A 27728-nucleotide genomic window follows, 5' to 3' on the forward strand; every position below is an offset into this window, starting at 1 on the left:
TTTTAAGTGGCTCTGCTTTTGAGAGCACAGACTTTAAAACTTCCTGACTCCAGCCATTTTCAATGCCTGAAATTGTGCACTAAGTAAGAGGTAATAAATTTCCTGAAAATGTAGTAGGCCTTTCATCTTTATCTTCTGTGACTTATTCAAAGTGGGAAAATAATTACAGCTCCGTGTTTCAGGGAGCATTGTTCCCTGTGCCAATGTTTAATGATTTTTCGGTTAAATACCATTCCCAGCTCATCACTTTTGAGCCATTTGTTGTTTGCCCAAGGTGCTTAAGGAGGAAGGAAGAGAAGGATGAGATGAAGTAGAACCAAAGTATATGTTGATGTTTCAGCACAAAGACTGGACAGCAAAGGAGTTACTACCTTTTTACTTTAGAAATCTGCAAAGACATTGCTAAGTCATCAAGATTGCAGGAGCAGAGAATCTCCCAAACTGTCTTGTGAGCAGGGTTCATTTACCATTTCACTGTCTCTGTAGGATGAGTATCTCCTTGCAAGCCTTCACACTTTTCTGCTTATTGTGAGCTGAAGTCTTCTAGTCCTTTTAAAGGGGTATGAGGTTTATGGTAAAGGTTGTGGCAAATTGCTTCTTGTCTAAACAGAACTCCTGTATGGGATGGATTTGTTACTGCTGTATTCTAGCTGGGAAATGTAAGTCAGAGCAAGGTTGCTGATGACAGAAAAAATCAATTGATGACAGAGGAATTTATGGTCCATCACAGAAAACAGAATGGGAGCTGTGATTTATATATTTAGTTGCTTTAATCAATATGAAAAAATGAAGTGTGGCATTATACATAGGGCCCCTGGCAGTGAGTGATGAGGGTGTAATCTGTACATATCTGCCTTGTAGATGAGTCTTTCCTGGGAGGAAACTCCTGGACAATGGGCAGCATTTTAAACATAAAGGTGGGTTTTAAAAGTGTGTATGTATGAATGGTGGTTTTATGACAAAATACCTTGACAATAAATGTAAGCACATTTGAGTAGAAAATGGATTACTTGTTTCTCTCTTGGGTGAGCCTGCTTTTGTAGGTTAGTGGCCATTGGTGAAAGCCACTGTGTGATTCCTTGTTCATGCTAGTTTATCATTCCTGTGGCACAGAATCCCATCACTGAGACAGCTTACTTAGATGTTTAAACATGGACCAAAAGGCAGAGGAGGTGGAAATTATTTTTTCCCCAGCTTGCCATAAAAAATTAAATTGCTCAGATGTCAGATGGTAAACTTGCCAACCCATGGACACAGAATACAAATGGACTGGAGGGACTTGTTGGATGGAGGTCTGTGGGAGGGTTGGCATCTTTTGGGTCTGGGCTGTGCATACTGTGATGTGTTGTCTCTGTGGACCATTTTGGGACAAAACATTCTTTGGGGGAGAATTGGAGCATCCTTTCCATGTCTTTGGTTTCTGTTCTGTCAAATGAGTGTCATACCTGGCTATTGCAGAGCAAGGGTTTGGGTGGGAAGGAGAAGGAAAGGGGCTCTTCTAGAAGCCTGTCAACACCAAACATACCATCTGCTGACTAACTTGGCATTTTTGTGCTGTTACTGAATTGCAAATGGAGAAACATCTGTGATATTGTACCATACCAGAAATGGAGGGTGTGAATTCACATCTCCAGCTGCATACTAGGCTTAATGCAAGTTACCATACCCAGGTTTCTTGGTAAAATGTAGTATATTTAACCCAACTTTTCCTACTTCTGAGAAAATCTGATTTTTTTTTGACTCATCTTTGTTTATAAACTGAGAAGGAAGAGAAGGTAGGGAATACTATTAGATATGGTAAATTGAGATTAAAATTGTGTGCTGGGAGTCACTCTCAAGGGTTAGACAAAACCTAGACCTTATTTCCTTTATGCTGAAAAGATATAAGACATTTAAATTTCGCTGATAACTGGTCTGCTAGCAGTTGGTAGTGACCTGGTGTTTTATTTGGGAGAGAGAGAAAATACAACAACCCCCTTCATTGGAAGGAAAAGGGAATGCTTTTGATAAAATGGAGTGATCTCAAAGAATAAGGGGCATTTCAGTTGATGCCTTCACATATTTTTGGGTTGCCTTCAATAGCTGTTTTCAAGTAATAGTGACTTCAAATTCCCTCTGAGTCTGCAGTTTCTTGAGCTGCCCATGACAGATATTTATCCTTGAAGTGTCTTCAGCAGCAACATTAAGCAGGTTAACACCTGTTGATGCTTCACAGTCTTCCAGATGCTCTGCTGGTGTGGTTGAGCCGTGTACTCCCTGTATTTCCTGAGGTGCCTTCTGGTGTTCTTTGCTTTTATATCCTAGTGGATAGAAAGATGTACTAGCCTGCTGTCTCCTGGGATTAGAGAGAAAAAGCATTTGCTGTCCCTCTGGCATGAAATGGGACATTTAACAGGGACCATTTGTAGTGCTGATGCATAATTTTATCATCATCATACAACTGAAGTTAAGGAGAGTGAGTGCTGCTTTAATTCTTGGTGTGCAACCAGTTTGAAGGTTTAGGATTTGTATGACAGATTTAACATGTGGCTCTTGATAACAAAAATGGTGAGGACATGTAGCTGCTCCTTCTGTGTCCAGACTTGAGCTGGCTATGTATCCCCTTTCATGGAGCATTTAATTCCTGAATAGTGATTACAATTATTGCCACTGTTAATGAGATAGCTGCTAATTGTGGATCAGTCCCATCCCTTTCCAAAAAGTGCCTTTTGTGTACTGCACATGGAAAATAGGGATGTGACCTTAGAGATTTCAAAGGCTGAATCTGAGATGCCCCAGAAGAGCTGATATTCTCAGCTTTGGACCATAACAAATGGCTGAAATACTGGAAAAGTCTCTTATGCATTCCAAATCAACACAAATTTTATTAATATGTTATATTTTGTGAAATCTAATCTTGCACACACTAGAGCAGATATTACTCTTTATATGTTTGAAATGTCCCTGGACAGCTCCAGTAAGGAGAATGAGTGAAGTTGTGGGTAGCAAGCTGAGGTTCATATTTTACATTTTCATACACTGTGTTGTATGAAAGGATGCTCCTTTGCTTGCTACACCAAAGCTTTAATACAGTGGAGTGGACTTGCCTGTTGTCTACTTTCTGTACTAATTTAAGAGAAGCAGCTTCTGAATTGCCTTACCTTTTGCAATAATGTTTGTAAAGTACTTAATCAACACATTTACAGTCACTATCTTCTTTAAATTTAAATATTCCCCACTCAGATAGTCACAGCTCAAAAGTCCTGCCCAAGGCAAAAGCATGCCATAAAAACCTAATCCAAGATAAATGGGCCCTCCTGCATGCTGAGTGATGAGAATTGGAGGTATTTGAATAGTTCATAGACTGTGATTTTCATTGTCTTCAGGCACCTCTTACAGATCTTTCATTCTCCTTTTTTGTGTTGTTCTTTATCATAGTTACTATAGTTCAAAAAAAGTTAGCCTGCATTTGCATAAGGTGAAGAAATTACTGAACATAAGGATTGGAGTTTCCCCTAGGAGCTTTGACCATGGTTGTTGCACACCTACATGTGTGGTTTAGTAGCTGGTTTTGCAGCTGACACCAGTTAGACTAACGTAGCTCCTGGGTGTAGGAGATGGGATAGCAAGGTAAAAATAGGTGTTGCATGGCTTTCTTTATAATGAGAGTAGTCTTGGGGATAATTAATTGCAGTAGGCTGGCTTCCTGTGTCCATGTAGCTCCTCAGATCTGCTGGGATGGGAAGGTGAACAAGGTTAGTGTTGGGGAGAGCCAGCTAATCAGTGCCTTCCAAGCAGTGGACAGCTCTGCATATACATCATCTCTTTCTCCCTTTAAATCTCAATTGATGCTAATCCTATTGGGGAAAGATTTTTGACATTTTTCATGAGTGGCTCCTTTACATTTCTGTAAAAACTCTGGAGTTTCTAATTGTTAGTTGTTAGTGGAAAACATGACCAGTAATTTAAAATTCAAATAATCTTGCTTTTGCCAGACTCCTGTGTGGACAAAATAATCTGTTATAAAAACTGATGTGGTACATTAACAGATATTTTGCATGCATTTTTGTTTTATGTATTTGTGGCCTTTCACACTGTTAGGGCACACGTGGGTGCTTTTGATGAATAAGGCAGCTGTCTTTGAACTGTTAGAAATAACTGAGCAGATGCATGGCTCTGCCACACATCAGCTCAGTGCAAGGCATCCCTCCTGTGCAGTATAAATCAGAAAACTTGAGGAGCAAATACACAGTGCTAGACTTCATTTCCTCATTTGTCTTTGCCACATTGTACCTCCCTGGGGGGGGATAATATTTTGATGGGTGCATAAAGTACCATTAACTTTAACATTATCATCAATCATTGTGACAAAGGAGGACAAGTAGTCTTTGTACCTGGTCTTGCCACTTGTTTAGTCATCAAATCCTTTGGAAAATGAGTGTAAACCTCTTATTTATTAAGGCTGTAGTTCTGTGATACAGTTTTTTTGACAGCAATACCCATTTTAGCTGCTGCTATCCACCTTGCACCTGTAAGGCATTGTAGCATCTCTCTCTGTTGTTCTGTGCAACTTCACATGCTGCCACCTTTCTCAGGGCTCCAGCTTGACTCACCTTTTTGTAGAAAATACATTTGCAGGGGGGCAGGAGCTGGTAGTAGGAAGGCTAGTTGGTTGGTTACTTTTTGTTTTTCTTTGGAAGCTTCCTCAGTTTCTTGATGTCATTTGCACATTGCTTTGTGAAGAGCTGACCCAGCAGCTCCTGGGAGGTGTGGGCCTAGCTGATGGCAGACCTGGCTGTGGGCTGGGAGAAGAGGTGGAGTAGTTTTAAGTGCACATTTTCAAAAACCGGTGAACTAAAAGCCTATAAACTAAAGCCTAAATAAATAAACTAAATAAACTAAGGTGAACAAGCAGTAAAAGTGTTGGTAGTGCTTCAGTACCAGGGATGTAGAGTAGTCAGGATTCTTTGTTGACAGCTCCTCTAATAGTCCTTTAATTTTTCCCTTATTAAGATGACTTCCTGAAGGGAAAAAAAACCTCATCAGAGAAGTGTGGTGTGTTACACAGCAGCAGGGCATGATAAGGTTGTTTTCCAGCACTGTCAGAGGAGTGTCAGGGTTGCATTCCAGGTCTGCTGCTCAGCTGACTGTTGAGGCAGCATCAGCCAATTTTTCTCAACCATTTCTCAACCATTAGCCTTTCCTGATGACATAGGACAATGCATCCTTCCAGTATCTTTTCTTCTCTTTTTGCTTTCAGAAAGTCACTGCAGATGTGTCAGATGGTCTTTGCTTTTCAAAGGGATTCCTGTACGTCACAGAGGGATAGACTATTCAATATCAGCATTAGATTTTATTTTATTTTCTTATTTGGATTATAATCCTGCTTTCTCATCAAGCATGTTTTTTCTCTCCATCAAAGTGGGGCAGTTACTGAGTGGATGGTACTGCCTTGGTATTTACTAAGTTGCTTCTTGGAGGCAATTTTCTTGCTCCTTGGGTGAATGTGTATGATGACTATCTTTAGTAGGAAATCAATGTATCATGCTTCACCAGATTTCTTCCTGGATAGCATTATTTTGTGCTCACTTACTTTTTCAATATACACAAATGCTTAGAAGCCCATGCAGCAGAAAAAAAGAAAGACAGCCACGGAAAGAAATGTTAGGCTTGTCATGCTGTTACTTTCTGCACATTTTCTTCCTCTCCTCTTTTTCCTTCTCTGTCCCTCCTCACCATGCTAATCAACTAAGTTAATATCAATTCTTCAACAGTGAGTGTTGAAATATGTGAAATTGTTTCCTGCTGCCTTGTGTGTCTGGACAGTGCGTGACAACAGCTGAACAGGTTTTGAAATCTGGAGCCACTGGGAATTGAGTAGAACAGCCTGGTTCAAGGGAAATCTGCTAAGAATGAACATGGGTTGTAATCTGATGGTTTGGAGTGGCATTTTCCATCTCAGCCGATTGAGTCCTTAAGAATTTACCCCAAATAGAGGAATGGATCTGTGCCAGTTCTAAAAAAAATCAGAGGGAGGGATTTGCATGCTCTAATGTAGAAGTTTTAGGCACAAGAATTTCCACTTTGAAGCTCAGTATTTCTGACTTAACTGCATAGGGCCTCATAGCCAGTGTCTATCTGGGCACAAATTTGAAGCAAATAGTTCAGCACATGCAGATCCATCATGTCCTTTCAGCATCAGGTACAACAGAGCATTTTATTGTTGCAAATCACTATAAGCAGTCCTCCAAAACCAGCCTCCTTCCTGTATAGCCCAGTTTAACACACAGCAGAGAGGCATTTTCTTCTCCATGCAGATTGGGAAGCAAAACCTTGGCCTTGCTGGAGGTGCATGGGCAGTGGTCACAGGTGAGGGTATCTCTAGTCCTCCGTGCATGCACACCAGGGAAAGCTTGGCAAGCATTTGACTGCATTGAGATTCCAAACCAGACTCACAGCCATTGCAAATGGATGATCCCAGTCTCTGGCTGAGCTGGCAATGATTAATTGAAACCCTTGAGATACAGGAATGAGCAGATGCAGGTGACCTTAGGTGACACAGAAATGAAGCCTTATCTGCATCAAAGAGAAGGTTCAGCTCATCATCCTCTGCTGTTACAAACAGCAGGAAAGGGGAAAAGCTCAGAAACTAACCCAGGTAAACTTTACCAAAAGAAGGCAGCTAGGAAGAAGCCCACAATATATTTTTTGTTTAAATCAAACAACCAGAATGCTGAAAAACATTTAAGATGTCATGTGGCTGAAGTGAGGGGGGGTTTGGCTATTTTTCCTCCAAGTACCCTTTCCCAAGGATAATCTTTGTGCCTCTTTGTATTTTATCTTTTTTCAGTTTTCTGACCATCCACTGTGAATGTTTCAGCTCCTGCTTTCACTTTCTCTTTATTTACCCTGATATGTTTAGGGTCTGCACACACACAGAGAGCAGTGGTTGTTACCCAGATTATTGGGTTGGTGTGTTAGCACTGGGCACTGCAGGCAAGGAAAGAAAAGCTTCCTTTTCAGTCATGTGCATGCCTGGGCTTTGTCTCACAGAAACTAGAGGGATTCTCACAAGTTTCCAGGTGTGGGAATTGTCTCTTACTCCATGTGCTTATATTTGAGCTAGTGTGTTCACTTGACTGGAGGCAGTGAGTACAAGAAGAAGGTGGAAAATATGAAGTATCACTTTCCAGGCCAGAAATGTGTGGTATATGCATGTGGACTTTTCCAGTGAGCAAGTCTGGTTTGTGTCTTGTTTTTTGTGTGGGCATGGGAAAGAAGCAGCTGTGTAGGAACTATTGCAATACCAAAGCTGGAATGCAGGTAGTTTATACATAATAGTGACTTCAGATTTCTGGGTAGTTTCATTGCCTTGTGGAATCTTCCTGCAGGCAGAAAATTTGGCTGAGGCATAAGGATTTTCAGGAACGTTCCTCTTTTTAATGTGTGTGGTGGAAACTGTAATTTAATTTGTGTGGCCGCCTTCCCTGTGGCTGTTGGAGATTGTTGCTTATTTCCCTGATAGCAGTGGCACAAGCAGTGCTTTCCAGTGTTTCCTTGGATGATTGGATTCCTGGCAAAGGGTGTCTGGGATAGTAAATCATAGTGAAGGGAGGTCTCTCTCTTGCTCTAATCAGAAAAAGCTGTGCCTAGAGCTTGCTTCAAACAGCAAGAGAGGGAAAGCAGCAGATAGAAACGAAACGTGAACATGACTGTGTTCAAAGTGGAAAATGTTAAAGGACAGGAGTGTCAGGAAAGCACCATTGTCCTCAGTGGTTGATTGCTTTTCAGTTTGTGATCATGCAGAAGCACATCTCCCATAACTGGAGCACTGTGTGCTTTCCAGCACCCTTGATCTGCAGAACTCGGAGCGCTGTGAACGCAGATGAGTTAAACCTGAGCTCTGTGCTGGAGCTGCAATCACCTCAGCTCTACAGATGGAGGACAGGCAGAAAAGTTCAGGTGCTTTCAGAATCAGTAAGACAGAGACAAAGGTAGGATCTGAATGGGAGCTCTGGCTCCCAGTCAAGATGCAGACAGCAATGAACCACACAGTGGCTATTAAGCTGGGCTGTACCTTTGCTTATGAAGTTGAACAAATTAAACTGTTTTTTTCCCTGAAGTGTTGAGGACCCTATGGCTCCTCTGGAAACCTGCTGGAGTAGTGGTAGTTCAGCTGTTTTGCAGATCAGATTCTTGAGAAAAAAGTAGTGCACAGAAGAAACAGCCTCAAGAAGGTAGAGTACTGGCAAGCTTTCTGATTTGGAGTGCATAGGATCAAAGTTGAGCAGCAGAGAAAGGAGATAAAGAAATGGCTGGAGTGAGAGTGAGAAGGACAAATGAGAAGTACTGGAGAATGGTGGCAGAAGAGGAAAGGTTTGATCTCAGAGTAGGAAATAGTGGGAAAGTATGTATTATAGCCTGGAAAAAAAAATCCTACCTTTAAGGACCTACAAAATTATGTAGCACAAAAAAGAAGAGCTGTAGAGAGGCAGCATAAGCTTCAAGATAGGAGGGCTACTCAGGAGCACAGAACCTTGCATTCCTCTTGCCTCCTCTCCCAGAGGTGTGCTGAATGTTGTGCCCTTCCAATGTAATGATAGTGTGGTCTTGTCCAAGCCCTGAGGGTACTGATCTAATAAAGTAAAAACAGAATTTCCTTTAGTGTGCAATCAGCAGATAGAAAAAGGAGGGGAAAGAGGTGGGTGAGGACTATGTAGTCTTGGTTATGGTCTTTATTCTTATAACCAAAATTTTACTCTGAAAGGGTTTCAGAAATGAGTCCTTATCAGCTGATACAAGCAAGTCTTATTCCTTATTATTTCCCTTTTCCCCCTGTAACACTAATATGTAGCTGATGTAAAAAGAGGACAGCATCATATGTCAGACAGAGAAAATCAGGTATGGACTGATTTGAGATTCTATTTTGCCATGACCTGGGTAGGGTTACATATCCCTATCCTTTGTGAAGATTGTTGGAGAACTCTGGCTATGTTCTTATTGTTATCACTATTATTATTACTGTTATTATTAAAAGTAAGTAAATGTGTCTGTGTGTGAGAGAGAGACTGGGTGAATGTGTGTAGGGGTGGAGGAGGAGCTGAAATCTGTGTTATTTGTTTGTGCTGGTGGGTCAGGATTAGTCTCTTGGAACCCTGAAGAAACCTCCTTTGAGGACTTCATATTGCAGTGAGCACAACATCACTGTCACTGGAAACTTATCACTTGGGTGGAAGTCCTGTGTTTCTGCTGCACTTCTAATAGATCCTCTTTCTTACAGCAGAGCTTTACTCCTTTTTGGGAGTGAGTTAATAGACAATATTCAAAAATGTGTTCTCAATAGAAGTGTTTATAAAACATGTGGCTGTGGCATTTGGGGATACTGGTTTAAAGATGGACACAGTGGTGGCAGGTTAACTTGCTGATCTTAGAGGCCTTTTCCAGCCTTGATGATTCTACAACAGAAAAGCCTCAGGAGAACAACTGTAGTGCTGGTGATGCAAGAACACCAATTGATTATTTTTATGTTTCCTAGGGTTTTCCCAAAAGGCCTTGAATAATTCAAATGGCCTCTCAATACCTCAGGTTGTTGGAAATGAGGTGAGGAAAGTAGCACTACTTGACTTTGTAGATGTAGGCTGATAAAGGTATTGAAACTGTTGAGGTACCTAAAGGCACAGTAAATATGTCTGCCTGCTCCCAAGTTGCTTATGGTGAATGCCTTATTTAAGTTAGGCATGGAGGCTTTTATAAATCAGTCCCTTGCAACCTGTAGAAAATCCCAGCAAGGCAGTAGAAAGCTGCTGAGTGGGTCCCCAGCATTCAGTACTAGTGTTGATAAAAAGCCAAAGGCATTTCCTGCAACACAATTGATCTTCTTGGCTCTTCACATGTGGTGGACATGCAGTTTACTATTCTGGTTAATCCTGCTTTTCTAGATGCACTTCAGAAAACAAGTTCCAGCATCAATGATGAATTACAAGGGAGCAGGAGGACCTGCTGGTCCTGGGGATTGAAGATCAGGGGCTTCAAATGGCAGTTCACCCATAGCCCAAAACTGAGAGGGAATCCTGAGCACCCCCAGTACACAGGGATGTAATTGTAGGTGATCCTCAGTAACCCAGAATGTGGGGACCAGGCAGTTCTCCAGATCATGACTGTCTGATTTTGTAATTTTATTGTGGGGCTGTCAAACTCTGGCTTGCTTTAAGCCTGGATCTGAAAAGTACTGTGATGTATTGTGATCTTGTAGAGAGCCAACAAGAATTCCAACCTCATATTTCAAGGCACTGAAAAAGAATCCTTTGCCCTCATGAAATTAATTCAAAACACAAATTACCTTTCAGTTGACTCTTTCTTTGCACAGCTCTGCTAAGTAGTTTATCTCCTTAAAGTATGGTCAGATGGGATTTTAAAATGCTGTTTCACAACCATGATTAGGGTCAGCCCTGGGGAATGAACCTGGGAACTCTGGATCAAAAGAAACAAATCTGCATTGCTTGTGCTGGTAGTGTATTTATGAATGTCTGTGTATTACCCAGAGGCTTGCAAGTGTCTGTGTTCAGCCCACCCTCTGAAAAATAATGAGGAGCCACAATGGAGGAGTTTGTATTTCCAACTTGATTTCATCAGCTTGTATCAAACCTCCATCATCCTGGGTACTCCTGCTTTGTTGTTGCAGCAGATGCTGACCTGAGCTCTTGGAGCTGGAAGTCAGGAAGTGTTTCTGTCTGAGCCCAAGGTCACTGGTGTGGTGGCAGCTCATTTCTTAGCCCTGACCATGAGCACAGAGTGCAGAACAGCAGTGTTGGACTTGGGAATGAAGGTAGGATCTTTTGAGCCTTGGAATGGCAGAGGATGCAATGAAAAATCACAGTGCTTTCCTGCAGGATCAGAGGTGCTCACTGCCTTGTAAGAACAGTTATGGACTAATAGAATGTTAACTGGGTAAAAAACTGGCTGGATGGCCAGGGCCAGAGACTGATGTGGAGTGGAGTTAGCTCCAGCTGGGGCTGGTCACTGAGGGAGGGAGTGCATGACTCCTGTAAATGATAGTTCAGCCTGCCAAGTCATTGGTTTTACAGATGAATTGGGGATCTTACCTGCACCTCATAATGATACAGAGGGCATCTGTGTTCCTCACCACGGCTTGGACATTTGCTCTTTCAGCTTCTGTAGTGTTATCAGGAGCTCAGGCAGCCTTTGTGAGGAGCTCAGGCAGCTCTGGAGGTACTGCAGGAAAGCAGAGCAGCACTGAGGTATATATAGGAAATCTGGATTTCCTGTGGTCAGGATTCTGACTCTGCTGCAGATCTGTTGTGGCTCCTCGGGCAGATCTCTCTATTCCCCTGTATGTTTCTTTTTCTCTCTTGTTTATTCCTGTCACAGTGCCAGGAGGGAACTGCATTGAGCCCTCTGTTGTACAGCACCAGGTTGTACAAGCAACTGGGGTCTCCCAGCACATCCATCACACTAATAACGGTAGGAAAGAGAGCACCCATCAGAAATATTTCCTTTCCTTTTAGTTACTAATACATTCTCTTTTCTCTTTTTTTCTATTTTCTTCTCTTTATTTTTTTCTTGCTTGAAGGGGAAAATAAGTCAGCTATCCTTTATTCCTTCTAAAACAAATGACTCCTGACAGGTCTGCAAATGTGGTTCCTGCAATTACTCCATGCACATGGGGCCATGCTGGCTCATTTATACACCCACATTCCACAGCTCAGACTTTTTATTAGCTTGGCCTACATCTTTTGTTTGCAGTGGTAGCCACATGGAAGTTCAACAGGAGTAGTGCTAGGGAAGAGAAAATTCCTGTCTCAGTGTTTTATTCGTTGCATATGCAGAACAATATTTTTATTCTTTTTGTTGTTGACCAGCAGTGTAAGAACAGATGTGGACTGACATGTATTGAGTGGCTGCTTGTGCCACTGAGACAAGGCTGGTCTTGCCTGGCAGAGGAAGGGAGAAGGGCATGCAAGGGATTTTCCTGTTGTTCAAGAGTAAGAGGGTACCCAGGAGAAAGGAGCATGAGGCAGACCCTGGACCAGCTCTCTCCTCCTCACCAGCCTTGTCCCTGGTCACTTTTGCTTCTGGGAATCTCCAGCAGGAGCTGCTGTGTGCTGGGACTGATGGCTGTGGAGGAGAAGGTGGGGACGTGCTGCTGTCTGATTTAACGCCCTCAGCAGGGGTTGTCCTTGGCCAAGTGCATCCAGGGTGTTTGTGTGAGAGCTGAAATGCAGTCAAGGCTGGTTAGATCAGTGTAAGGCTAATTTTAAATCCCAGATATGCTGCCAGTCTCGTTCTGCATAGCTCCAGCCCTCCTGCTCCCTTTCATCTCACCGCAGCTTCATCTTTCCCTTTCAGAGTTGTCCTCCTATTGCTCAGTGCAATTCCTGGGTGACTGGTTTTTGTCCCTAAGCCCATTATTGTGTTTGCAGCTCGTGTCCTGGAACTGTTTGCCCTTGTCAGATCTGTCCCTCTCACACAGGCAGCTACAGAGTCTGGCAGCTCTAGGCCTCCTGCCAGCGCTTTTGTGGTGCTGTGGTCTCTCACGCAAAAAGCCACTCTTGTCTGTAGTGGCACAGGCTGACAGATGTTTTGACTTCTGCTTTTGTCCTGCCTGACTGTCTTGGAGACACAAAAGGCACACTGGAACTAGCACAGATGGGAGAGATGTCTGCTGAGATCTACCAAAGGTCACACAGAAACTGGAAGGAAGATATTAGCGCTGTGTTTATTCCATCCCTACGTCCCTCTGCAGCTTGGGATGCTGCAGGGAGGAGCCATTCCTGCTGTGTCCAGTCTTCATGATGTTATCCAGCTTAGTTCTGTCCTGGTCCTTCCTTCTGTTGAAGGCTGTGTGAGCACATGTTCCCCATGCATACATTTAAACAGAAATCCTGGTGTTTCATGGTTAGCAAGCAGCTCCGAGGAGCTGGGACTGTTCATGGCTGTCCACATGGCTGCCACAGAGCTTGAACTCCAGTGCTTAGTAGGAGACTCTAATTTGAGCTAAAAAAACTTCTTTTGCAGTTAATTTTAGTAGAAGGAAAAAACCCAAACTCCAAACATCCACAAACTAAAAGAGTTTTAATGACTTGTATCTCCTGTAATTACAAGAGAACCTAGAACACACCCTAGAGAGCAGGAATTCAGTGTTGCTCCAGAATGTTTAAGTAATGAATGTTAACACTGTTTAAGTAATTCAAAGGCAGTTTGTTATCCAAAATCCTTTGGTTAATCAATACAGATGAGGTATTTTGGGTTCTTGTTCTGATGTCATGGATAGGATCTGTTGTGTAGACACATTTTTGTGTTACTGTCTTTGGCCAAAAAAATTGCTGCCCAGAAGATCAACTTGATTGTGTTGGGTTTTTTTGTTTATTTTATTGGTTTTTTGGAAGCTTGCACCGTGGTAAGAAAATTAATAGCAGTGTTCTGTGTGCAATGCCATGGATTATTTAAGGTGCTAATGCCCATTTGAAGCTGTTGGTTAATTGAACATCACAGAGTTATAGGCCTGAGCTTCCAAATGTAAACAGGGTAATAGTTTTTATTTATTTCACAAGATTAAATTCTGATCATCGGTCATGTTTATTGACTGAATATCTCAGGGCTCAGTATTTTAACATTTTACTGTAAATTATTAACATTATTCTGAGGAAAAGAGGGATAAGTAGGAGTCTTAAAATACTTCTCTGTTGTGACCTCATCATCCTTTTGTACTGATGGCATTTGCTTGTTGTCATCCTTGCACGAAAAGTATGTGTTCAGCAGATGTCTCAGCAGCAGGAATTGTATCAGGTCCATTGCTCTTTGCTGGTCTTTATTCTTTAAAGTAGGAGCCAAACGGTGCTTAAACCTTTGAATCAAGGAATGGTTTTCAGAAGTGCTTAAATGATTTAAGAGTGTGGCTCGCTTTGGCTTCTAGTCAGACTTTGTGCTCTTTAATCTTCTTAAGTTCTTTCTTTCCCTCCTCCAAGGGTTTGCTGAGTGTGTCTCTCCTGAGCACTAACTCAGCCCCTGTAGCTCTGTGTGAGAGGTGTCCAGCCTCCACTGCACTGCCACATCAGCCTGGTGCAGGAGAAGAGAGCAGTGTCTGCAGCCTGCAGTGGGGAGTTAAGGCTCAAGGGGATGGAGTGAGCTGCCCCAGGCCAGACAGGGGTTTTGAAGCAGGGTACCCGAGTCCTGTGCTAAACCCTGAGACCAATGCTCGGCTTCTCTACAGCAGGGAGGTGCTGAGCATCCCCTGCCAGGCTTTGCTGAGGGCTTAGGCTCTTCCTGACATGGTCTGCTTGTCCACATGTACAAGTACTTGCCAAAACTTGCTGTGAACTAGTGTTGGAATCGAAACCTCCCAGGACTGCGCTCTGATGAATTACTCTGTGTGCCAAGAAAAGGGAGATAAGGAGCAGGCAGAGGAAAAGGCATTTAAATACTGTGTCCTGGATATATCATTTGTTATTTCACTCATGGTGGCTGACAGTGGAAGAGAATACAAAGTACACATTTGCTGATGTTGGCTCTTTTCTCAGGTAGCCCATCCATTAGTGGTGGTTCTGTTGTAAGTTCATGTTTGGTGAGCTTTGGACCCCCTCTGCAGTCTCACCTGTAGGGTTTGGGACCTTTGAGCATGGATGGGGATTATAGGGGATTTAAGCAAGCAAAGATGTGAGCTTGAAAATATGCTGCTGTGAATATTCTTAAAATATTTCTTCTTTGGAAAGGAGTGATGGCTTTTCTTTGTTTGGAACAGCTATAGCCTTGCATTAAGGAGAACTGGGTTTTTGGGGTGAATTCCCTTATGGGGGCAGAGTGGTAGCCTCAGCACTGGCCTAGGTTTTCTGCCTGGTGTTTTCTTTCTATAAACACTGTCTCTGTACAGCCACTGCAGTTTGTGCTATGAACAGGTTTCCCATGGAGAGTGCATAGGAGCATTCATTCAAATGAAAGCTTTCCCAAAAATATTTACAAAGAAATAATTCTGAGAGTTAGTTATTTCTTGGAAGCTTTTAACAATGAGGACAGCCTTTTACTCCTCACCACTAGTACAAAGGACTTCAAACAAGGTCTGAATCTGCTCACTTTCCCTTATGGTATCCTGCCCTGTATGTGCAAACATTGTATTTCATCCAGGGGTCTTATGCTGGATGCACAGGGGAGCCCTGGGGCTTTTGCACTTGCAAATAGGAGAGAGGGCCTTGCTGGCTTAGTTGCAGTCAGAAGGGATGCATCTCTCTACCAGGTATTTTGGTAAGATGTTGTCTTTGATATGAAGGGAGTAGAAGCTGCCCTTGGTTACTTGGAGGGTCCCATAAACATTGCTGATCCCAAGAGATCAAATCAAAGTAAATCATGAGGTTCTTTAAAAAAAAAAGAAAAATTATCAGAAGAATATATCTTGAGTTTAATTTCTCTTTTGACTTTTATGCTTTGTTGGCAGGAGTGGGAGGTCCACAATGTGGTTGTGAGGACACATAAAAATATGTTCACCTTCATACATTTTCCTGTGTGCTGAGACATTGACTCCTCCGTTGCTCCTTTTTCACAGCTAAAGTAATCACTACCCACCTTCCTTATGAGTTTTTCCATTCAGCCTTTGCACTTTTTCTCCTGTATGGCCCTTTGGTATGCAGAGTGAAAAATAATGCTGGAGGAAAACTGAGAACATTACAGAAGGTGAATAAGAAATGACAGAGCTTGAATGTTGTGGGCACAGGTCTGTCATAAGGTGGAGGAGAATATCTTCACAGGCCCCATTTGGAGAAAAAAATCTCCAAGTCAGATAATTAGGGAGTATTTTGCTCCAGGGTTCTAGAACTCTGATTAAATTAGCAGACCTAAAAATAATAGAGCTGGAGGAGCTGCTCATTTCACCTCAAGGATTATTGCAATGTCCTGCAAGTGCTAAATACTGTGATTGGTGAACTTTTTGTGGGAGCTGGCAATGCTGTTACAACACCATGTGAATCATATGTACTTCTCTGTACTTTCTACCATGCCTTGCAGCTCTGGCCCTGCAGGCAGGAGGAGAAGGTAGCCATGTACACAGTCCACATCCAAATGGGCTTTTTTTTCTGGTGAAATATATTGATTTTGCAGATATGCACTCAATTAATGCAGTGTGCTAACTCTGTTTATTTAGCTGACTGTGTCCTTGTTGCTAATGCTTGCAGTATGGTTGTGCTAAGAATTGGTGACTTTTGATTTTGTATGTAAGCTATACATTAGGGCCATTGTAGGCCAGGTCTTTATTTTCTGGATGTTTCTCTGTTTTTCTCATGAAAAAGTACAGATTTATTTGCTATACTGCATTCATTCCCCAGACATCAGCTCCCTGACTCAGACTCATGAATGGCTTCTAAGTTTAGATGCCCAATGGCTTAGATGCCTGTGTCTGGCAGCATGGCATGTCTGGTTGTCAGGAGTTTGGTTAAAAGAAAAACCAAACCAAAAGCAGGAAAAATGAAGATTTGTAGCTGGTTAAAACAGAGAGCATAACTGTTCAGATAACCAAGTGTAGTCAGATATCTCATTTACTGGGGTTAATTTTGCCTGTAGCAGCATTTGTGCCATTGGTAAAGTGACAGTCCTGTTACAAGAAACAGTTTCTGCTGAGTTCTCACCTTGGTGTGAGTGGGAGCAGGAAGAGCAGGAGCAGTTTCAAACTCAGTATTTAGGTGTTCCCATCCTCTTCTGGAATGGCTGCTGTGCTTTTAGTGCTGCAGGATTGGTACATTGTGAAGAACATCGAGGTCATTTGTGTGTTTGTGATTCTTTATTTGGTTTGGATTTTTAAAATTCTTTAATGCTTGCAGAAAATAAAGAGCTGTACAACTTGTTGAGTTGCACTGAAATTGAGCTGAGTGTTATGATGTGTTTGGGAAGGACACTTAAGGTCACTCAGTGGATGTACATGTTCTGCTGCAGCCCTGAGTGCTGAATTCCAGCACGGCAGGGCTCAGTTCATCAGTGGCATTCATCTCATCTCATCTCATCTCATCTGTCTCTAGCTGTCTGAAATTAAAGCATCTAGGCCAGAAAATGCTTCAGTCAAGCTATTTCGTGTGCTTATTTCAGGGTGAATAAGTCATGCTCAGATGTCAGTGTCTGCACTGGCTGCAGGGTATGTAGAGAGCCAGTTGTGTCTGAGTTCAGCCCTGGAGCAGCCCCAGTCCAGGAGAGCTCACAGCCTCATGGTGTCATTTAAGACAGCAGTTGTGTTGGTAAAGTTTCCACTCAGAGCAGCACTTGGGAACCTCCTTTTCCCCCTGAGCAGGCATGTTTTCCTGGAATCAGGCCTCCAGCTCTTACCAGATGTCCCCTTCTGGCTCCAGCTGTGTCAGCTAGAATGTCACTACCCATCAGAGCTTTTCAGAGCTGGTGACAATCCCACAGAGATCTGACAGCAGGGCAGTCTGCAGGAAGCTGAATCTATCAATTTATTTTAAACGATTTGCAGCTTTGGGGTTGATCTGTCCTGATGGATTCTACCCAGAGCAGAGCTGGCAGCACTTGCACAAACACTCCCACCAGCAGAGCGAGGCAGCAGCCACTGGACAGTAACTCCAGTGGCACTGCAGTGGGGAAGGGAAATGTCTCTGCAGCTCCAGCAGGGCAGACAGGCAATCTCAGCCCGGGCTCCATCCCCTGGGCTGTGCAGCTCTCCTGCATGTGTCCCATCTGCAGTGATGCTCAGGCACTGCTGCCTCTCAGCTGTGCATGTGTGGGAGTGTTGACCTTACACGTTGTGCCCAGCTGAGTGAGTGAACCGTGGGGAATGTGGTGTGCTTTGGGGACAGGGGTGATGGACACTAAGGAGCACTTTGGACAGGACAGCCCTGAGAAGGACTGTGTCTCTGAGGCAGTGAGCACATACAGATAGCAAGGAGCTGCTTGTACCAGGGCGATTTGTGGCAACAAATGAGTTTGCTGTAGGTGTTAGCAGATGATTTCTGTGCTTGCATATATTCCTGCAGAGCCGTTGTTTTCTCAGCCTTTGCAGTCACAGATGTGGTGAGGCTGTAAACACAGTAATCTCGCTCCTTCTTAATTCAGAATTTGGACTCTTCCTTGCTCCATTAAATCTCACATTTAATTTTATTTTGAAGAGTTTTAGTCATAGGAATGGTGTTGGGGACAGAAATGGTACATTTAGTTCTGCTGAATGGATAGGGTATTAGATTGACAGTCTCTGTCAGTGTTTAATTGCAGATTAATGGGAGGTAATATGTCATTATGGCAGCTCAGTAGCACAAGTTTTCGAGCTGCACACAAAGTCCCAGCTTTCATTTCTTGTTAGAGGAATCTACTTTGACCTGCCTGGCACAATTTCCTCTGTTCTCTTGTGGCAGAAAATAGGAATATTTACAGTTCAGGTACTTAATGACCCCAGGAATATGATGCAAGACCAGAGGTGTAATTTAAAAGGAATGAAGAGATGGGGAAGAAATGATACAATGAAGGAATGACATAATTCCGACAATATGCTACAAGGAATGAACTATCTATGAAAAGCTTTATGCTGTGAAATGAGCAGCTTTCTGCACAACATCTGCCAGCAGCTACAAAGGTATTATTTGTATCCAAAATGAGTAGATTTGATCAGCTTTACTAACCACACCATGAAGTCAAGGGAGGGACTATATTCATGGGGTGGAAAATGAGGGCATTCCATAAATGGGTTATTGAAGTAACATTCCCAGTTATTGCCTAGTTGAGCCCCTATCAGCCAGTACTTTAATACTTCATGTTTTGCAGCAGATGCCTTATGCTGAGCAGGTTAATTTGAAGCTGTTCTTACTGAGGACCACCTTGAGACATTTGCTTCCCTAAAAAGTACTTTACACTATAAGCATCCCTCCTTACATCTGCAGAAAAAAAATAATGCTATTTGGGAATGGAATACATTGTGTTTTGGCCCTAGGGAAGGAGCTGAATAACGTGTTAGAAAGGACTTAATCACTTTGAGATGTAATAGATCTCCTTCAATTTGTCTTTCCTTGTAAGACAGCCTGTCAGTGTTGCTGTGCAGGTACCAGGCACCTCCTCAAGAGTCACTGATTCTTGAACTCCACAACTGACAGTCCTGCTTGTGCAGACTGTGCAGTGTGGAGTGTCACAAGGTAGAATGGATTATTTTTTTTTTAATGGGATAGGGAAAAGGTTCCTGTGTAGCAATGGCTTTATCTGTTCCTGTCTGACTGGAGTCACATGGAGGAAATGTTAACCATCCCAGAATGAAAGATGTGGCTTGGAAATGTCTGTGGCAAGCACGGCACTGCTTCTCCTGTGACAGATTTCAAGGCAGCAGTTGTAGTGCTAGTTAAAGGAGAAGAGGAGAAGAGCTGCAGGTGAAGAGTTTCGCATGTGTGTGACAGGTCTGCTGGGAATTTTCTTGTGCTATATGAAGTATAGCTACCACCATGTTTGCTTTTTTGCACCATTTGTTTATGCTCCCAACGCTGGCATTTTACCTATTTCACTATTTTGTGTGTCCAAGTTGTTCTCTGCTGCTGTAAAAGTGAGAACTGGCAGAGCTTAGCAAAGCTTGGAGGGTAGCAAGTCTGCTGTTGAGGCTGCTGATTCAGATAGACAGTGATGCTTCTGTATGGAAACAACAGTCTCTTAATAATCTAACTTAGTTCTTGAAGTTCCTTATATTTGAGAATGTTTTGGACTTCTGAAGTGCTTTGTGTTCCTGTGCAAAGAACACCCTTACCATGCCCAAACTCTGTGTCAGAGTAGCAGCCCAGGGAGAGCATCACTGCAGCTGCTATTGCTCCCAATTCCTTACAGATAAGAGAGGATGCTGCAGCTAAGTTTGGCAGTGGGGTAGCCAGGCTTTTCCTGCTCTCCCTGTTGGCTGTGTGTCTGAAGCACATCTGGGGAGAGAACCATGAGCAAGGCACCAGGGCTGAATGCAGTGCCTCCATCTGGGAGCAGAGTGCACCCTGCAGGCTCCAGGTGTGCTCCTCTGGATCCAGCTGAGCTGGAAAGGAGGTGGCTGTGCACAGCCAGCTGGAAAGGCTGTGGGCAGAGCAGTGTGAGTACTTCCTTACCTCCTCCAGGCACAATCGGGTTGCCTAGCTCAGGTCAATGATTTGTTGCTTTATACTAGCACTGATAATTTATTTTTCCTAAGTGTGAGTATGTAGTTTTGACAAAAACCAGCCGTTCAGGCAACACTGTGAGGAACACCCAGGAAGGAGTTGCAGGGAGTGCTGAAACTTTTAAAGGTACACAGGGATTTAGGAAAAAAGTCTCTGATGGTCTCAGATTCATAACTCTCTGCTCTTTGCTCAGGGCTTATTTGACAGCAATGGGTGAACAAAATATTAGTACATTTATTGTTTGCAGGAAGAAAAATAATTCTTAGACATAATAAATATATGTGGCAAATACTACAAAATGCTAGGCTACTTCAGGAGTTGTAAGATCCTAAAAATGCCTCTGTTTGAAAGGACTAAGACACTATCTCATGTCTAGAACTGAGGAAAGTATTTATCATTAGTACCATGCTGCCAGATTTAGTAGTGTGAAAATAATGCAAACAGTCATCTGTAATGCAAATGTTGATGTCTGATTAATAGAGAAAATAACACAAGCAATTAATCCACAAGGGAGTAGGTCATTATAAATGTAAATTAGATCATCAAAGGGTAAGCCACACAGAAATAAAACTACCCCAAAACATGATTAATTATTGAAATTTCAGTAAAAAAGGCATCTTTAACAATAGAGTCCTTGGAAGGATGTCATGTGGTTCATCAAGTTTCTGGACGGGGTTATTTTACAATGTAAAAATTGATTAGCTTAATTTTAAATATGATGGGGACATTTATTCAGTCCAAGAAAGCATTCTGTTTTAGTGACAGAGCACAGTCTTAGCATTAAACTGACTCATTTCTGATTTGTATGCATACAATTTTGTGCTATAGAACATAGTTTGGGAAAGTCAGAAGATACTTGCGTGCATTTTTTTTCAGGATAAGTATAGTCCTTACATAAATATGTTTGTACCTGCATATGATCTTAATCACCCCAAGATAAAATGTTAGAGGAAAGGCTGCCTTTCTGCTCAGGTCATAGAAATTTGTCAAAAATCAGCTTATCTTCTTGCCTCTCAGAAAAATTTTCAGGTGACCTTGGGCAGATCACTTTATCTTTGCTGTGCTTTGTTCTCTACCTTGGTTTTGAATGTTTCAGCTTAATGATGTATAACATGAAATTTTTTAAATGGTCTTAATTTCAAGTAATGCTAGGAATCTACCCTTGTAAAGTCCTGGTCACTTTTTCAATGCTCAATTAAAGGTGTTATTCTTTTCTAGCAAAGTAGGGCTTGCTGCTCTTCAAGTGCTGTTAAATGTTCAAGTGACTTCTGCTTTGAAGATATACAGTATTTTAGCACTGTTTGTAACATTAAAGGCTAGGATCATAATCTGCATCCTTCCTGAGGTTAAACTTTACATTTTCCTATTATTAGAGACCTACTTAGGAACTTGGTAGTTCTCCCCCCTTTCTGTTCAAACTAGACTCAGTGTGCTGTACCACAGCAGTTTAAGTGCATTTTGCATGGCATCATGATGGGGTGCTGGACACCCTGCAGAACTGGCCTTGTGAAACACCTTGTTCCTTATGCAAGGCCAGCTGGAGTATAGATACCAAAATCAGCCAGATAGAAACTTTCTAGCACAGTTTTGAGTGTTGGAAATTGGGCATCTGTTTTATTGCAGATATTTATTTATCTGCTTTATTGCAGAGCATCATCACTCAGACAATCCTCCCTCTAATTAATTGAGTGCCCTGAGTGTTGGCTAAGCAGAGATTTTATCATGTACACTGATTAAATATTCATTAGCTATCTCTGTTTACTTGATGTATATAGATTACTTTATTTTACATAGTCACACCCTTATTGAAAATGCTTTTATGGTTCTTTGGCATCCTCTTGACTTCTTTTTTGTCAGTCTCATCTACTCCTCTCTATTTGCTAAGAGTAAAATGTTGTTCTGTTCTACTGTCCTTATCAAGTCCCCCCTTTTCTTGTAATTAAGTTCCTTATGGGAACTAGTCTCTTAGTATCTGTTTTTAATTTTATAGCATGGTACGTTAAAACAAGCAAGCTAAAACACACATAGCAATTATTGTGGTGATAAACAGTTACAAACAGATGTTTTAACCAAGTCCAGCTGGGTAATCATGAAGTAAATTTGGTCCAGATTTCTTCAGATCCACAGGAGGTGTCTTCTTGAGCTGTGTGATGTAAAATCTGAGTTTGTTTCCAAATTTCCTGGATATCTGTAGACATTCTACCACTTTGACAGCAAAACAAGACTTAGGCATCTTGGGTTTTTTGATTACCTGAGGGCATTGGGTCCTTTTAGTTCTGGAATGATTTGTCTGTGATTTTACTCTGGCCAGTTTCAGTGCAGTTAAAGTTGTCAGTAGGAGTTGGAGAGGTCCCTCCACTTTGACTGGAGCAGAGAGGTTCCCAGTCTTTGAAGCAGACCCAGTCTCCTGGTTGGAACTGTGTGCTGGTGTGTCCAGTCCTGTCAGTCTGGAGATCACCACTGCTCACTGTAAATCCCATGAAGTTTAATGAAGAGAAATGAGGCAATTAATTCAAGTTGACCCCTCCTTTTAGGTGTGTTTCTGCTGGAATGTGTGGTGGAGTTGAGTATATAGCAGCTCATAGGGGCTTATTTTGCTGGTGTCCCACGACTGAATTCTAGTTTGTAGTACAGCAACAGGTAAGGCTGGGACTCCTGTCCTGGAGGTTTCCTAACATATTTTACCCAATTGCAAGTTGTATAATTCATTTGGTCTACTTTGCCACTAGCTTGGGACCTGTAAGGGATATGAAGATCCAAAGCAATTCCTTCTGAGACGTTCCTAACCTGTTGTACCATTTCTGCACTAAAGTGGGAGCTACTGGCTGATAACATTCCCAAAGGTACCCCAAATCTAGTTATTATTTGATTCAACAGCTTTTTAGTCACTTACCTAGCCTGGTTGGTGCAACAAGGAAAGGCCTCTGGCCATGCAGAAAAGTTATCTACCAGAACTAGGAGGTGTTAACACTCCCCTTTTCTGGGTAATTCAGTGAAATTAATCTGCCAATATTCACCCAGAACATTTCCAGATTTCATGGCTCCTAGCATTACTTTATTAGCTGTGTTAGGGTTGTTTCTTTTATAAACTATACGTTGTTGGATTTTTGATTGTACACTCCGAGCCATTTTAAACCCAATTAGAGATTTTTGCAAATGTTTCCAAAGTTTTTCAGTCCACTAATGAGTGACTTTATGTTCACAATCCAGTATTTCACACAAGATCTGTTCTGGGACTATTATTTGCCTGGGTGGAGTAACTGCCCAGCCTTGTGGATCAAATTTTGCCTCTAAGGTTTCAATTAATTGACAGTCACTAGCACTATATTCTGATTTTTCTACTGGGAGAGATATCTCTGGCAGGGCTATTAATATGTTTAATCCAGTGCCTTTTTCTGCAGCCCCTTTGGCAGCCTTATTGGCTAAATAATTCCCCAGTTCCAGTTTGGTTTTACCTGCTTGGTGTGCACTGCAGTGCATAAGAGCAACCTCTGCAGGTTTCTGGATACTTTTGAGTAAATCTGGGATTTGTTTCCCATTTTTGATTGACGTGCCTTGAGATGTCAAAAGGCCTCTTTCTTTCCAGATGGCCCTATGTGCATGTACCACTCCAAAATGTTTATATTTTGAGTCAGTCCAAATGTTAACTCCTTTTCCTGCTCTCAATTCCAAATCTTGAGTGAGTGCAATTACACATTGGAGGGAGTGCCCCAATTCAGTTATCTTGTGGTGTGTAGTCACTGCATATCCAGATAGTCCTTTTCCATTTTGGACAAAGCTGCTCCCATCAGTAAACAACTCTCAGTCAGGACTTGCCACGTCAGGTCTGCTGGAATACGCTGCTTCTGTAGTTTGTAAGGAAACAAAGCAAAACACAGTCACACTCTGGAATTCCTTCTACTTACTGGGGAGATAAGAACACAGCAGGGTTAGTGGTGAAGTTGCTTTGATTGTCACACTGTCTCGCTCCAGCAAGACTGCCTGGTACCTCAGCATCCAGCTGGGAGAGAGCCAGTGGACCCTGTTTTGCTGGAGTACCAACTGCACCATGTGTGGTACAAAAATGACAGTTCCAAATGACAATCCCAAAGTCAGTTTTCAAGCTTTCTGGATCAAAGAGCAATAGCTGCTACTGCCCTCAGACAGCTAGACCAGCCTTGGCTGACATGCAGTTGCATTGAAAAGTAGCCCAGAGCCCTCCTCTGCTCCCCCAGGAGCTGTGACAGCACCCACAGTGCTCCGTGATGCTTTTCACAGGTAAATGGTTCCAACAGGCACATGGGGTCTGAGAGCCCCAAAGCTGTGTCTGCTAAGGGCTTGTAGAGTTGTAAAAAGGCAGCCCATGAATCATCAGTGCAGACTATAAAGTCCTTCTGAGCTGTCTTCAGCTGCTCATATAGTGGCTTTACCAGCAGCCCACAGTTGCTAATCCACAGGAGACCATCCCACCATCCCAAGAAATGTACATGAGTCTCTTACCATTTGTGGCACTGGGTGTTGGCAAACTGCTTCTTCTAATTCCTGTCCCAGCCTCCTTTGTCCTTGGAGAATTTTGAATCCCTAGTTGAGTTACTGTGGTCTGCAATATTTCTGCTTTGCCTTTGGATCTTCTATATCCAGTTAGTCCCAGAAAATTCAGCAAGGCCACTGTCTGATCCCAACATTGCTGTTTAGTTTCAGTGGCTATCAGAATGTCATCTGCATACTGTAACAAGACTCCAGTATGGTTCTGATTTTTCCATTCCTCCAGTTCTTTTTCCCATTGATTTCCAGATATGGTGGGGCTGTTTTTAAACCTCTGTGGTAGAACCATCCAAGTCAAGTGGCTTCTTCTCTCTGTGTTTGGATTTTCCCATTCAAAAGCAAATAGCTCTTGACTCTCAGTACTCAAAGGAATGCAGAAAAAGGCATCTTTCAAATCTAATACTGTAAACCGAATTAATTTTTCACTCAAGATTGCTAGGAAGGTATAAGAATTTGATGCTACTGGGTGTATATTTTCTACTTTCTTTTTTTATGGCTCTAAGGTCCTGTACCAACTGGTAAGCCTTTCCTTCAGTTTGCATTCTTAACTGGCAAAATAGGGGTATTAAATTTGGATTCACATTCCTTCAATAGGCTATATTTTATAAGTTTTTCCACAAGGGGTTATAACCCTTTATGACTTTCTATTTTCAAAGGCTTTTGCCTTAGCAGTCCTGCTCTAGGTTTCAATTTCATTCTTACAGGCTCTGCTCTTTTGGATCACCTGGACACCTCTCCAGCCCAGAGGATCAGGATCACTGCATCCTCAAGCTACACTGGCAGATGTATTGTGCCCAGTTTTAGAGGCTGTAATAAAAAAATAGAGGCTTCCACATAATTAGGTTCTGGAATAATAACCAATATTTTGCAATTTTAAAATTTGATTTCATTATTTAGTTTTTCCAAAAAATTCTCTCTCGAGGAGAGGCTTTGGCAAATTAGGTAGATTCAAAAACTGGTGAGTCATCCACTGTTTTCCTAATTTAAAATTAATGGGCTTGAAAAATGGCTGAGTTTTGCCATTCCCTGTTGTACCAATGATTTTTAGAAAAATCATTACTCAAGTTTCCTCTTACTGTATTTAGCACTAAGTTACTAGCTCCTGTATCTACTAAAAATCCTAGCTCCTCATTTACCTCCTTATTCCCCAGCTTAGCTGTAAGCAGAGGTTATGCCAGGGAAGAATCCTCCAGTCCCACTCAGTCCTGGTTGGTGACAGCCACAGGTTGTCCACATCCTTGTCCCCTTCCCTTCTCTGTGGGCAATACTGCTCTAGAAACATCTTCATTAACTCCAACTGCTTTTTGTTTAGTTATTTCTTGCTGGTTTTCTCTGTTCTGAAAAGCTCCCCCAGCAACATCTAAGAGCTTCCCTAAATCATGGTCTTGTCCCTGAGCCTGTTGTAATTTCCTTCTAATATCATCTGAGGATTGCCCTACAAATATGGGGGCTAATTGAGTTCTTCCTTCCTCTCTTTCAGGATCAATATTAGTATATTTTCGAGCTGTTTCTTTCAGGCAATTTAAAAATTCACTAGGTGATTCCTTACCATCCTGCATAATTTCAAATAATTTTGATGTATTTCTAGCCTTTGGTATGGCATTTCTAATTCCATATAGTATCCATTGCTGATATCTGTTTAATCTCTCTCTAAACATGGGCACATTAGGGTCCCACTTGGGATCCACTGTGGGAAAATTAAAGTCCAGTGTACCTGACAAGCTGCCTGTCAAAATCTGCTCTTCAACAAACCTCCTACTGGTTTTAACAACCAGCTCTCTTTCTGTACTGTCAAACAACATTTCTAACATAGCATCTATATCTTTCCAGTTTGGATCCTGAAGTTTTATCATAATTTCAAATGCTTTTGCCATTTTGTTTGGGTCATCTTGGTAGGTACCAGCCATCAACTTCCAATTATTAAGGTCTGTTATTGAAAATGGAATTTGTGGTGTAATTGGACCATCTACACCAGCAGCCTGATGGAAGGCAGCTGCTCTCACATCTCTGTGTTCAGCTCTAGTTGACTCTGCAGTCTGACTAAAACCCTCTGTTCCTTGATACATCCTCTCTATCTCTTCTGAGCTCTCCTTTGCTCCTAGATACATCCTCCCTGTCCTCTCTCTCTTCTCTTCTAGACCTGCTAAATCCACCTCTTTACATGCCAGTTCCCTCATAGTATCAGCCTCAGCAGCCTGGTTTTCTGTTTCCCCATTCAACCTGCAGTTAGGACTGACCATAACATTTAAATCATCCTTCATGCTGGGGAGATGTTTAGAACAAGTTTGTCCTATGCTGCATGGAGAACTACATTTTCCTTGATTCTCCTTTTCAAGAGCCAGCACCAAAGGGTCTGAGGGGGCTGGATTCAGGCCACAATCTTTCTGCCATTCAGGATGATTCCGTAAAGTGAAAAACATATCAGCATACATAACCTCATCCCATTTCTGTTCCTGCCTTAAAAACAACATTAACTTTAACAGTGTGTTGTAATTCAAGGTTCCATTTTGTGGCCACTTTTCTCCACAGTCTAATTGGTAGGATGGCCACCGCTGATTACAACACTTAATCAAATTCTCCCTGGTTGCTGGTCCCCCAGGGGGCCCTCCAATCTTTTTCCAATGTTGCAAAAGGCAGCCAAGTGGGGATTTTTTCAGAATACCCTTTTTAGATTGTCCACTGCCCATCTCCAAATAGTAGACCCAAAATGCTACAATACAGATACAAATATAAATATGGATTGATAAAGTTAAATAGTGAAGTCTTATTTTTCCTGAAAGAATGCCTTATTATCAAATAATCTTACCTGTGTCCCAGACTGGTCCGGGGATCTGTGGTCTTCTCCAGGAAAGTCCCGGTGCCGGCGTGAAGATCCAGAGATCCCTCGGATCCACGGGAGATCAGGCAGAGTGTCCCTCTGGGAGATGCCAGAAATGAAACAGAAATTGGCCAGAGAGGAACTTTCTAGCACAATTTGGAGTGTTAGAAAGCAGGCATTCCTCACTGCAGCACTGGTGATGGGGAGCAGAGCTTTTATCACTCCTGCTGATTACACATTCATTAGCTCTCTCTGCCCGCTGGATGTGGAGGGATGACTTTATTTTACATAGT

General features: G+C 42.3%; 2 protein-coding genes across 4 annotated transcripts in view; one reads left to right on the top strand and one right to left on the bottom strand.

Moving 5' to 3' along the window:
• Positions 1-27728, top strand: part of TSPAN4 (tetraspanin 4) — a 401000-nt gene that overhangs the window by 103303 nt on the left and 269969 nt on the right. The window lies entirely within an intron of this gene.
• LOC306803542 (uncharacterized protein) lies at positions 20436-27619 on the bottom strand. Of its 2 annotated transcripts, XM_079309090.1 has the most exons (3): positions 27424-27619; positions 24573-27074; positions 20436-23938 (listed from the first exon to the last, which is right to left on the bottom strand). In XM_079309090.1, the coding sequence occupies exon 2, from the start codon at positions 27047-27049 to the stop codon at positions 25817-25819; it is 1233 nt and encodes a 410-aa protein (XP_079165216.1). In that variant the 5' UTR covers positions 27050-27074; positions 27424-27619; the 3' UTR covers positions 20436-23938; positions 24573-25816. The 2 variants fall into 2 exon arrangements, with proteins under 2 accessions (XP_079165216.1, XP_079165215.1); XM_079309089.1 differs by lacking the exon at positions 27424-27619 and having other exon boundaries at positions 24573-27306.

The sequence above is a fragment of the Erithacus rubecula genome, assembly GCF_903797595.1.
Source record: "Erithacus rubecula genome assembly, chromosome: 6".
Lineage (NCBI taxonomy): Eukaryota > Metazoa > Chordata > Aves > Passeriformes > Muscicapidae > Erithacus > Erithacus rubecula.